The sequence below is a fragment of the Pinus tabuliformis genome, chromosome 1_2 (genome assembly GCF_031772625.1).
Source record: "Pinus tabuliformis cultivar Carrire ecotype Pingquan chromosome 1_2, CPIR1, whole genome shotgun sequence".
Taxonomy (NCBI): Eukaryota; Viridiplantae; Streptophyta; class Pinopsida; order Pinales; family Pinaceae; genus Pinus; species Pinus tabuliformis.
In genome coordinates, this window is record NC_142298.1 from 889,657,503 (window position 1) to 889,670,696 (window position 13,194).

At 35.8% G+C, this 13,194-nt stretch overlaps 1 protein-coding gene across 8 annotated transcripts in view; it reads left to right on the forward strand.

Annotated features, from left to right (window-relative positions):
* The window catches only part of ILA (putative protein kinase regulator ILITHYIA), a 356,320-nt gene that overhangs the window by 270,782 nt on the left and 72,344 nt on the right, over positions 1-13,194 (forward strand). For all 8 annotated transcript variants that reach the window (XM_089396177.1, XM_089396171.1, XM_089396172.1 and 5 more), the window contains exons 49-52: positions 4,317-4,427; positions 4,507-4,644; positions 4,845-4,967; positions 5,148-5,219. In XM_089396177.1, the coding sequence (XP_089252303.1) occupies positions 4,317-4,427; positions 4,507-4,644; positions 4,845-4,967; positions 5,148-5,219 (444 nt within the window). The remainder of the gene's footprint in view (positions 1-4,316; positions 4,428-4,506; positions 4,645-4,844; positions 4,968-5,147; positions 5,220-13,194) is intronic.

The following is a 13,194-nucleotide window of genomic DNA, read 5'->3' on the forward strand; positions in this document are numbered from 1 at the left end:
AACTCTACCATGAAAAATGATTAAGTGGCTATACCATTGATATGTTTTCCTTCGCTCAACAACTACTATTCACACAGAATTGTGACCCCACTCTTTGACAACCCTTTTATTGGCTTGACCATGATTGATGGCTTATTAAATGGATTATGTCATATATTTCTCCTTCGACAACTCACGCTGATAGTCTTCGTGCTAGTGGCTTACCTAGACATCTTATGCAATATAACTTCACATTTGAAATAAAACATATACCTACACTCAGTGGTATATGTGTTTGTGGAGAATCGAAGATGCATACCATAACACTTAGTAGCTTATTCTGGTGAGTTATCCTCATGGGTCCTTACAACGCTTATCCCAGTGGCATTTCCATTGCCAATAAATGGTCATGGTTGGCAGCTCTAATTTTTGACAACCACAACCACTCACGAATTTTGCATTGGGCTATAACTTGTCTTTTGACCATAATTCTTCTATCCAATATGTGTGAGTAGTCCCTCGGTGGCTTCTCTTATCATAGCAGTGTCTTGGTTTCATCATCAGCTTCCTCGCTTCTACTTGGCTTTGATACCATGTTGTTTTTACTGACACAAGAATGGATATTAAAACACATAATAATTAGAGAGTAGATTTATTCATATGATTAGATGGTGCAATGTTTCATTACATATTAGGAGAGTACGTTACATAGCTCAAACACTACACCAATCACTACATTAAATTCTCCATTATCACATCACTTTATTAGTGAGACTTTTTTATTCATAATAAAGTGTAAACTCTAAATGTGACCATTATCTTGAGAATTGAGGTCATTAATTCAATTAGTTCCTTCATAAATTTATATGTTCAATGCATAAAATGGAAGAATGTATGTTGCAAATAATCAGACTCGAGAAAAAATTTGCGGGAGTCAAAAAATTTGACTTAAGAATAACTTGATGGAGGTCAAAAAATTGAACTTGAGTAATTTGGGCAAAATCTCAAGGGGTGTGAAAAAATAGAGAAAAAGTTGAAATTAGTTGCCAAAAAAAACAACAAGAATTAAAAGATGCAAGATATTTCTTTTTTTTCAATTAAATGTAAATATAAGTAACAATGACATCATATAATTAAAGACCAAATTTTGTATCTTGAACTAGATTGAATCACTCTTCTCTAAACAAGAAATCAAAAGCCTTAGGTCCCAAAAAATGCATGGCCAGGTTTGGCAGCCTAAACGGGTTAGGGACAAGATTGAGACATTCAGAAAGGGATCAAAGGATAGGGACCATGATTTAAATACATACACATACCAAGGGCCCTATTGGAAAACAAGATCTTTGTCTTTTGCATGGTTAAATTTCACAAAAATCTCCAAAAACAATGGTGGATACATGCCTTTTCTTGTGACAGGGGCATTGTTTATATATATATATATATATATATATATATATATATAGTAAAAGTGTCCTATTACTGTCCACTTAAATCTATTTGGGGTGTTGGATATGTGTTAAGCACCTTTGATGATGGATGCAAACCAACTATGTGAGTCCAATGTTGAAATACCCTCCCTCATGCATAGACAAGGGCTCTTGTATGTTGGTGCCCTGTCCAAACCAGTGTTTCAAGATTCGGCCGGCTTAGAATCGATTTGGCCGAGTTGGTCCGAGTCAAGGCCTCACCGGGTTGACTCGGCTAGTGAATCAGTTCGGCCAACCGGGTTATTACGGAGTTGGCCGAGTTGTCTAACAACTTGGACGGCTCGGTAATAACCCAGTCGGCTCGGCCGAGTTCGAGCCTACTCGGCTGGGTTGGATGACAACGGCCCGTGAATTAAAAAACAACGATTTTTATTTTTATTTTTTTGCTTTTGGGGGACTCCAAGGTTTTCACGATGATACTTTAATGGTTTTTTGTCCCTAAATAAGTTTATCTCGCTTGATCTTGAGAGGTTTGTTTAGGTGGTATCACATATGTAGTAGAGATTCCTTAAGGGATAGCTTCATTCTTCTTCAAAACCTTCCAATAGGTTCTTTGCCCCTTTCTTAAAGCAAACCTAACTTTGTGGCCCCAACCTTGGCCCTCCAAAGATGAGCATCGAGCCTTGAGTTGATTCCACGTGATGCTACACCCCTTGATGAGCCTCCAAATACTAAAACACTAAACATAAAGCTTGGACGTTGGACTATTTGATGATATGCCCAAATGGACTAAAGATGCCCCCTGGCTGGCCTTGACCCTATTTTTTTGGATGGTGCCTTCTTCCAAAGCACATATGAGGATGGTTATCATTGAGATGACTTAAGAGGGCTAACACATCCCTCTTTGATGCCAATGCTTACCCTTAGGGGTGCCATGTCACTCACATGCTTGAAAAGGGTGACATAGGGTCTCTCCTAGATGACATCATGGTGGAGGATGCACCTTTTGAAGATGTACACATTCACTTTGGGACTTTCTTGAAGTGAGGAACACTCTTGGACCCTTGTATTAGTTCCTTGATGACTTACAATCTATTTTGGAGGATAAGACCATTTCTAGCATCCTTGGTTATGTGTTTTTGTTTTGATCTCTATATCATCATCATGTATGTATTGGACAGTGCACTGGGTGCCATTTTGATATAATGGATATATTCATGAGCCTACTTTGATCATATGTTGTCTTCTATCTATATTCTAATGCTGTGTGTTTGGAAACATGAATGAAAATCTTTAAAATTACGTTTTTTTATAAAAAAAATAAATATTTAATGTATTTTTTACAACGAACCGAGTCGATACCGAGTTGGAGTCGGAGTTTTAAAACATTGGTCCGAACCACTATGCCATAGGCTGATGGATATGATGCTTTAAGTGTATTCTTATATTTATTATTTACTGATTCCTTCCAATGTTGACTCTGAGTCTTTTCAAGTTCTAGGTTGATTCTTGATCCTTAGCCAAAATAAGTCAAGTGAAGGGTTAGGTCTGGTAACATGGATTAAGTTAAACTATTTTTTTTTTTGAATATAAATATATGCACCTTTTTAATTTTTAAAGCACAAACTGCAATTGGTTATTTTATATTGTTGAACTTCACACTTAAAGAAAACATGCTTATTGGCAGGATAGGTTTGGAATAGTCAGTTTTCAGATGGAATTGAATGAGTCTTTGTATTAGATTTGTGAAAAACTGTATAATTGTAGTTAAAATGAAATAATTTATGACCTATATGCTTTAATTTACAGTGTATATTTGTTGTTGTTTGTCATTTCGTTACTAAGTTACCCATTCAGGCTCTATAGTTGCTATTATCCTTGTTTTAAAAATTAAGAGCAAAAGAGTTATAATTCTGAAGTCTTTAGATTCTTTTTTGAATCAAGTTGTTATCTATCCTGTATTGGCAAATAACTAAAGAAGTTATATAATTTGGATACTTATCCCTAATTTGATCATGATAAATCACACTTGTTTTGTATCAATTGTCTTTTGGTTTTATTTCTCAAAATAGGAATCCGTGTGGTCATCGACGTATGATTTTCTCTAATTTCTAACTGAACAGTTAAATGAGATTGGGCAGATCTGGTAGTATGTTAGATTATATAAATTTTCTGGTTTTCAAATCTGAGAATTTCAGCTAGTTGGTTTGAATTTCTGGACGGTAATGAAATGTTGCATTGAAGGGAAATCGTGGTTTATATATTGAAATATAATCAAGTACAAAGTTTTGGCTAATTAAATTTATCGGGAATTTTAAAATTTTATAGTTTTCATTGAGTGGAGTTGCATTATGATTTTAGTGACATACCATGGACCTTCACAGCAATATTTTAAGGAAATGATTTCTGTGATTATATACCTTTACAAAGCTGTTGATGGGTAGTTTGTTGAAGTTTTCTCTTCATCATTATCGAGTAATTGTTTTTGTAATTGAATACATAAGGGAGATCACCTAAGTTTGTATGTAAGGGTGTTAACGCAAAAACTTTAAACTAAACCCTTGCAGAAGAGACATTTTTCTGAGCTTTACATTGGTTGCCATCTTCATTGATAAGGCGTACAATGATTCTTCCCAATGTGGGAATATCCATAAGATGCTAACATGGGCTGTTTTTTTCCCCTTTTGTTTTACTGCAATGAACTCCACATCAGATGAAAAGACAGAATATTTTATGGTCTTTCAATTTAACATGCGAAACTGGATTGTTAATAGGTAGCGATAATAACCTTTTTATTTCTTAAATTTATTTGGTTTATTTCCATGAACTCCATGTTGAATAATAATAAGTGGTTGTTGAGTTTCCATGTTGTTTGAATATAACTGAAAGAAAAGTTGTGTTTGTGTTTAGGAGGTGGCAACTTTGGCTAGGAAAGCAGCAGAAACTGTTGTTATGGTTATTGATGAAGAAGGTCTTTACTCTTTGATAGCAGAGCTTCTAAAAAGCTTGGGAGACACTCAGGTTTGGCCATATTTAAAACATATTGTATATTCTTCATTCGAATTAATATTTTACCTTACCCATGGTTTTTGGTTCTCAGGCTTCTGTTAGAAGGGGCTCTGCATACTTGTCAGGTTTTTTCTTTAAGAATAGTAAACTTGACTTACTTGATGAATCTCCGAACCTGGTGACAACACTGATTGTTATGTTGACAGATCCAGATTCTGCAACTGTTCAGGTAAAGATATAGTGGCTGTTATATTGATTCTTTCTTTAATTTAGTGACTTATCATGTCCCTGAGTGTGAATTGGTTTCTTGGTTGGATTTGTTTTACTATATCGAGCTGCATATATATATATATATATATATATATATATATACAATCTGTTGTGTCAAGCCTTGTGCATAATTTGATGAGTCTGTTTTTCAATGATTAGTCTTCGTGGGAGGCATTAGGATGTGTAATTGGTTCACTGCCTAAAGAAATTCTTCCAACATATGTTAAAGTAGTCCGTGATGCAGTTTCAACAGCAAGAGATAAGGAACGGAGAAAGAGAAAAGTAAGTGAAGAATCTTAGTAGAGTGAAATAACTTGTTGAATATCTTATTAACTTTCATGTTGTCCAAGGAATCTGGATATATTTTTCTATGTTTAAGGTTTACTCTCTTTTCATAATATATTTTTTCTATGTTTAAGGTTTACTCTCTTTTCATAATGTATTTGATCACTCGCTTTGCAGGGCGGGCCTATACTAATTCCTGGTTTTTGTCTCCCCAAAGCTCTTCAGCCTGTTCTTCCTGTCTTTCTCCAAGTATGGCATTTCTAACTCATAAAACTTAGGAACATTCAAGTGATTTTGATAGATTGTATTTATTAAGATATTTCATATCTTAAAATTATGGAAGGTATTTGTTATCTTAAATGTTTTGAAAAACTATACACGTCAAGAATCTTTTGTTTTCTGAGATACTGCGCTAGTGTCTAAAACCTGGTAGGTGAGGGAATTATGGAAGGTGGGTGGGTGTGGGAGAGGGTTTGGCGAAATCAATTTTCATTGTCTTAGGGTTGAGTTGGAGGGCGGGTGGATGGTGTAGGGGGTGTGAGGAACTTAATTTTCATTGTCTCAGGGTTGAGATTCAAACTATAATACACAGTTTGATGAGGAACACGCACCAAACCTCAAACATAGGAATATGAACAAGAAAAGGAGGACAAACTTAATTTTCATAATTGATATTCAAACTGTAATGCTCTGATTGACAAGAAACAAGCACCAAATTTCAAACATAGGAATATGAAAAAGTTCCATGGAAAAATGTATTTAAATTTTGTTTTGAACTTCATACAGAAAGTAAGTTAGAAATTGTAAATGAAAGCAATAGAATCGAAAACTCTAAGCTCAAAGTTACATTTAAGTGTCTAGTCAGGCCTAGGCCCTAGACTACTAGAGTCCAAAGACAAGGACTAACTATAGAGTAAATAACAAGACATGGCCCTGTTGACCACTCCGTGTCAACTACCCTACAACAGTACACATTTTTGCAAAAGAATTCCATCATGTTCGAGCAGTGAGATATCCAAAATCCATCATCATCATTCATCACCCAATTTCTGCAAGTTTATTGCTAATGATGCTAGTATTGACCACATAATTATCTAACAACACCTCGGTAAGCCTCTGATTTTGGCAAAGAATTCCATCCTAGGAAGTTTTTTGACCTCACCGAATTATGTGTGTTTCTAAACATGGATAATCGACAAAGTTTTCCTTCTAGTTTAAGCCCCAAAGCTAGGGTGAAATTCGTTGATAAGGTCTTGGGGGTAAGTCCTAGTGTTATATAGAGTCTGTTGTAAAAGTGTGTTTGGGAATAATTTAAGCACATTTTGCTAAATTATTTTATTACAAACATACATGGTCTATACTAGATCATATTGTGTTGCACAATTGGATAAATTATTAAGGGTTTATGTCTAAAGGTGTTTTCCCCTTTCAAGGGTTGAATTAATTGTAATATCTTGATGTAAAAATATTTTGGTGCATGGTCCCTCATATTTAGAGACCATGGCTAAAATATTTAAGCGTGAAAAAATTATTAATACCTTTTAGTGTCAATTAATTATTATTATTATTTTATTTTCTGGCTAAATTAAGTTAAAATGCTAGGCTAGATAATTAATCAATTGTGAGAATTTTTTTTTTATTTTTTTATTTTTGGTTTTCTAGCAAAATGCGGCAAGAATATTAGCTATAAAATGGTCAAAAAATTCAAATTCAGAGAAAATAAAATTCTCTCCAAGTGGAAAAGCGACTTTTGGAGAAAGTGGTCATTTCCAAGGAATAATTAAATTGACAAACCCAACTCCAAGGCGAAAAAATCACAAAAAGTTTTTTGGGACCAAAAAATTATTATTTTTTTCAACAAAATTATATTTTCTGGGTTTAGTTATTTGAAGAAAATTCGTTGGTCCAAAAGAAGTCCAATTTCCAGGGTCCTTTATCAAGCAAAAAATCAAATTTATATCAAAATTTGAGCTCAGTGACCAAGGTGATTAAGTCAAAATTGATTTTTTGAGGAAAAAAGGTGAAAATAATATTTTTTGGACCAAAAAAAAGGGAATTATTATGGAATTTGAATATCTTCATTAAGATCAAGGGACAAGATTTATTTTTGGCATGGTCATGCACCAAGTAGTTATTATCCAAGATCAAGTAAAAAATGTGCAACTTATTGGACCTTGCCGTTTTCCACTTGGAGGGGCGTCTAGATCTCTCTATTTTATAAAGAAGCTCTATTTGCTCCTCATTTGACAATGAAAATTTTGTAAAGAAGCTTTGAGTCAAGCTCCACTGCTGTAATATTTTTTTTGAAATAATAAGAAGTCTTTGGGGTTTCTTCATGGTGGTGTTCCCCTTTTGGTTCCTGTGGTAATATTTTTATGAATCATGTGCTTAATTCTCTACTGAAATTATTTTTTTACAAGTTATTATTTCATTAGCCAGTTGTTGGATTAACTATTTGCACAAGTATCTTGCATTAGGTTTTGAGTTTAGAGAAGCATTTTAAATCAATTGATCTAGCAGGTTTCTCTAGATTTTTTTTGAAATTTATTGTGTTATCTAACTAGGGTTGCCCCACTAGACCCTGGCCTGGAGCCCAACATCTAGCCAGTCACACAGAAGCAAAGGGAGGGGAATTTGAAAAGACAACCTGCGGAAGGAAGAAAAGGGATTTATATGTTGGATGGTGGTTTGATCGTTGCTCATTCTTGGTTCAGTGGTCTAGGTCCAGTCAATAGGGAAGGATGGAATAACTTTATTTGACTAGCTCAATTTGGTGTGAAGCACTGGAAACTTAGGTAGGAGGGGAAGTAAGGATCGAATCCGTTCCCGAATTGCGCTCCTCTCGGGAGCAGATAGGGAGCGAAAAGTTTTTTAAGGGAGCACACTTCCAAAATTCGCTCTGAGGGAAGTAAGGATCGAATCCGTTCCCGAATTGCGCTCCACTCGAGAGAAAATAGGTAGCGGAAAGTTTTTTAAGGGAGTGCGCTTCCGAAATTCGCTCCGGAGTGAATTTCGGGAGCGCGGTCCCTTAATTTTTTTTTTCCGCTCCCTAGTTTTTAGGGAGCGATTTAGGGAGCGGTCTCTCCTTGATTGATCCCTTTCGCTCTCCCTCCTTTGTTTTTTCGCTCCTGTCGGCGAAAAACCCCATTGGCAGATGAGGAGGGATTGGCGGCGAACAAGGAGGGAAGGGGAGGGGGAAAAGTTTAAAAGGCCCTCTCCCCTTATTTATCGTTTGTCTTTGGTGCTGAGATCAAGAGAGAGCTTGGAGCTTGGAGAGAGCAAGAGAGAGAAGCTTGGAGCTTGAGTTGACGAGGGAGATTGGAGCTTGGGATTGAAGGCCAAAGAGGTAGGATCTACACTCTAATCTAGCATTTTTGTTTTTTATATGTTCATATCTAAATAAAAATGTTCTCTTCTCTCTTTCCCATTCCCATTCTTCCTGTTGACCACTACCGGTCAACTACCCATGCAGTACACCCCCTTTTCTTGCAAAGAAAGGGGTAGCACCTGATCAGCGTGTCCGTGCCATCCTGCAGTCATCAGCAGCTTAATCATTTTGATTGTAAACCCAGTCTGCATGTATTAATTGTAAATAATCTTAGCAGATATGAGTCGTGTATGTGAACTGCCTAGGTGGACCTAACTTTCTAGTGGTAATCTACGTCCCGGAAGGTTTTTTGTCTCACCGATCCATGGATCGGCAGAGTTTTCCTTCAAACCTGACCCCAAAGTCGGGATGGATTTTGTCATTAGAACTTTAAGAGAATCCTAGTGTGTTGATCTGCTAGATTATAGTTGTGTCACAGAACTGGGTGTTTTGTGAGGGTCTGTATTAAGTGGGTTTGTCCCCTTGAGATGTAAATTGTAAAAAGTCATCATGAAATGTGTCTTGAGGGTTGAAAATGTTTTAAATCCCCTCGTGAGTCCTAAGTCCTAGGTCCTAGGTGATGTTTCCAAAGGCTTAGTTCGATGATCCATTTAAAAAACGAAATAAAATAATAAAATAAATAAAAATTAAGAAATTTAAAAATTTAAAAAATGAAATAAAATAATAAATAATAAAAAATTAAAAAAATTTAAAAATTTAAAAAATGAAATAAATAAAAAATAATAAAAATTTAAAAATTTAAAAAATAATATTTTAAGAGAATAAATCGGCGGATGAGATCAAGAGATGTCTTGATCCTCATCAACGGTCGAGATCATTTCTACATGGATCATTCGAACTAGCCGTTGGGATCATTTCCTTTATATAGGGTCTTAGGTGGTCATTTCAAGATCAATTGGATCTGTGAGTCTGATACTGAAGAAGCTCTCTTGTAAATCTGTTTCTGGTTAAAAGAAGACTTTGGGGTCCATATCTTGCTGGTGTTACTCTCTTAAAATGCTGTGAGATTGTTTCATTTTCTGCATATGTTATTTTCAGCCGTTAATAATAGCTTTTTTTTTGGTAGAGTATTGTGAGCACAGGTATCTTGTTCACTTGCTGGGGTTTGGGTGCTGTTAGGGTTTCTGAAGTAATGACAGGTATCTCCATTACTTCTTGAGATCTAGCAGCATTTTTGCCCTCTTTATTGACAGTTGTTTTGAGCTGTGCAGAAAATATCATTGAAGTAAATTTTGTGGGCGTTCGGGGAAGTTCTCGGCTGAACCAGCCAACTCCCGCAAGCATTTTGTGTTGAGCCCAGTTGGATTTGATCCTGGGTCTATCATTCGTTTTATTTTTTTTATCTTTATTGTGCTTAATGTTATATGATGATTTTTGGACGGACGCTACTTATATTTTGTTGTGTGTTGCATGGATGCAGATTCTGGATTCTCACATTCCTACAGAGCAGCAACGTGTCCCCAAGTAGAGCCAAATGTTGACCACTACCGGTCAACTACCCATGCAGTACACCCCCTTTTCTTGCAAAGAAAGGGGTAGCACCTGATCAGCGTGTCCGTGCCATCCTGCAGTCATCAGCAGCTTAATCATTTTGATTGTAAACCCAGTCTGCATGTATTAATTGTAAATAATCTTAGCAGATATGAGTCGTGTATGTGAACTGCCTAGGTGGACCTAACTTTCTAGTGGTAATCTACGTCCCGGAAGGTTTTTTGTCTCACCGATCCATGGATCGGCAGAGTTTTCCTTCAAACCTGACCCCAAAGCTGGGATGGATTTTGTCATTAGAACTTTAGGAGAATCCTAGTGTGTTGATCTGCTAGATTATAGTTGTGTCACAGAACTGGGTTTTTTGTGAGGGTCTGTATTAAGTGGGTTTGTCCCCTTGAGATGTAAATTGTAAAAAGTCATCATGAAATGTGTCTTGAGGGTTGAAAATGTTTTAAATCCCCTCGTGAGTCCTAAGTCCTAGGTCCTAGGTGATGTTTCCAAAGGCTTAGTTCGATGATCCATTTAAAAAACGAAATAAAATAATAAAATAAATAAAAATTAAGAAATTTAAAAATTTAAAAAATGAAATAAAATAATAAATAATAAAAAATTAAAAAAATTTAAAAATTTAAAAAATGAAATAAATAAAAAATAATAAAAATTTAAAAATTTAAAAAATAATATTTTAAGAGAATAAATCGGCGGATGAGATCAAGAGATGTCTTGATCCTCATCAACGGTCGAGATCATTTCTACATGGATCATTCGAACTAGCCGTTGGGATCATTTCCTTTATATAGGGTCTTAGGTGGTCATTTCAAGATCAATTGGATCTGTGAGTCTGATACTGAAGAAGCTCTCTTGTAAATCTGTTTCTGGTTAAAAGAAGACTTTGGGGTCCATATCTTGCTGGTGTTACTCTCTTAAAATGCTGTGAGATTGTTTCATTTTCTGCATATGTTATTTTCAGCCGTTAATAATAGCTTTTTTTTTGGTAGAGTATTGTGAGCACAGGTATCTTGTTCACTTGCTGGGGTTTGGGTGCTGTTAGGGTTTCTGAAGTAATGACAGGTATCTCCATTACTTCTTGAGATCTAGCAGCATTTTTGCCCTCTTTATTGACAGTTGTTTTGAGCTGTGCAGAAAATATCATTGAAGTAAATTTTGTGGGCGTTCGGGGAAGTTCTCGGCTGAACCAGCCAACTCCCGCAAGCATTTTGTGTTGAGCCCAGTTGGATTTGATCCTGGGTCTATCATTCGTTTTATTTTTTTTAAATTTGCATGAGAGATTTTCTGAAGTTCTTCACAGTGAAAATCTGAGAATCTTGATTTCTTTAAAATATTTCTGTGCCTATTGCTGAAATCTGGTTGTTAAGGGGCCAAATCTGTACATTAAATCAGCTGATCTAGGGTTTCAAATTTTTTGCTTTATGCAGATTTAAGATTAAGGTTTTGTTTTCTTTTGTTTTTGCAGGTATAGGGTTTTATTTCCTTGAAATTGCAGGTTCTTCATCAAGACTGCCATCTTTTTATTGTTGCATGAGTCATTCTGCTTAATCCCGTCAAGCCTTCTTTCAGCTCAACAATTTGCAGATTAATGGCATCGTGTGTTCCCTACTGGCCGTCGAAAGCCCTCAGCGTGAATAAGTTTTGGATTGAGGGTGCGTGCTGAATCAGGGTCAGCACAGTTACGATTATGTTTTGAATACGCTTGGTTTTACGTCTCGATAAAGTCATTTTCTGTGCTCAGCCTGCGGATTTAGCATCGATTGTCAGGTGTTTCCAGTTAAAATCGGTTTCTGCAGCGTTCTTCCAAATCGTAAATGCAAATGCCCTCATGATCTGCTGCGTGGTAAGGATTGGCGGTGTTTATCTTTCCATTTACAAACGCTCAGCCGCCGTCTTATCCTTTCGCTGCCTGTGCCCTGCTCACCCCGCCATCGAGAGCTGGAAAACGCAGGATATCCGCTACCGGGCAAGGTAATAACATAAATCCCTTTCGAATTTTGCTGAGGGAGATCACGTGGTTCATCAAGCGTAAGCCTATCCGCGCCTCAGGGTTTCCACACATAAATCGTGCCTATTTCTCAACGACGGAACAGCTGAAGAACGCTCAGGTAGCATCTGCGTATCATTGAAATTTTTCCAGTCTGCGCTTCAAACCGATTCGTTTTCCTTGTTTCCGCCGCCGTTCGCTTTTCCTGGTCGTGGGCTTATGTTTTACACGCTGCGGAACTGTCGTTTGGCTCACGTTCAGCATTTTTTGAGTTTTACGGCATATGCATACCTGCGTAGGTTAGGAGGTATAGTTTTTAAGTTTCGTTTCCCTTTTTTTTAGTTTAGACTTAGCCATCGTAGGTTTAATTTAGGGTTTTTGTTATGTATTTAGATTTTAATTCTGTTTTTTTTTAAATAGTTTCATTTTATTACATATAAATTCATAAAAAAAAAAATCAAATAAAAAATGCGTTTATGTTTAGGCTTGGTTTGATTTTAGTTAGAATTTAACTTTTAGGATTTTAATTTGTTTATTTTTAGTTTTAGTTTGGTTTTATTTCAATTTTAACATAGTTTTAAATTTTGATTTTAAAATAAAAAATAAAAAATATTTTTAAAGGGATTTTTAGGGTTTTAGTTTAGATTTAGGATTTTCTTTTTGTTTGTATTTAAAAAAAAATAAAAAATTAGGTTTTGTTTTATTTTTTATATAGTTTAGTTTTAATGTAATTTAGTTTTAGAATAGATTTTAATTTTTAAATTTTTAGATTTTTAATTTTCATTTTTATATTGAAAAATATTTTTTTTTTTTTTTAAATTTTGTGGAAAATTCTCTTCGTCAGATCCAGTCGTTTTCGGGAATTGTCGTATCTTTCATGTTGGGATCTAAGTTTTCAAGTCGAGATGCGAAATTGATATCTGGTTAATGGTTATGATTCATGGTGGTTTAAAGCATTCATTTTTTTTGAAAATTCTCAATTGTTGGATATCGTTTTGGTCATTCTAAGAGCATTGTGATTTAGCTGATGATAGATGATTGCTGTTCATGGTCCATATTTTTATATCATTTAACAAGTAATTGTTTTAACCACAATCTCTTAAGGCACTTGTCTGCTAAATTAATCAAATCCATCGAGTGCTTTTTATATCGTATCTCGTGTCTCCCAACCAACTGGTCGACAGTTGGTCTCATCATCTCACAGGGACTACCCCCCTTAGCCGCGGGAGACAGGCTTAAATGGAGGGATCGGGGATCAGAGTGACAGCCCCCGGTCTGAGCGTTGTCGTGTCAATCTGCGTGACAACATTTTTTGGCGCCGTTGCCGAGGATAGTGTTTTCTCGGCATT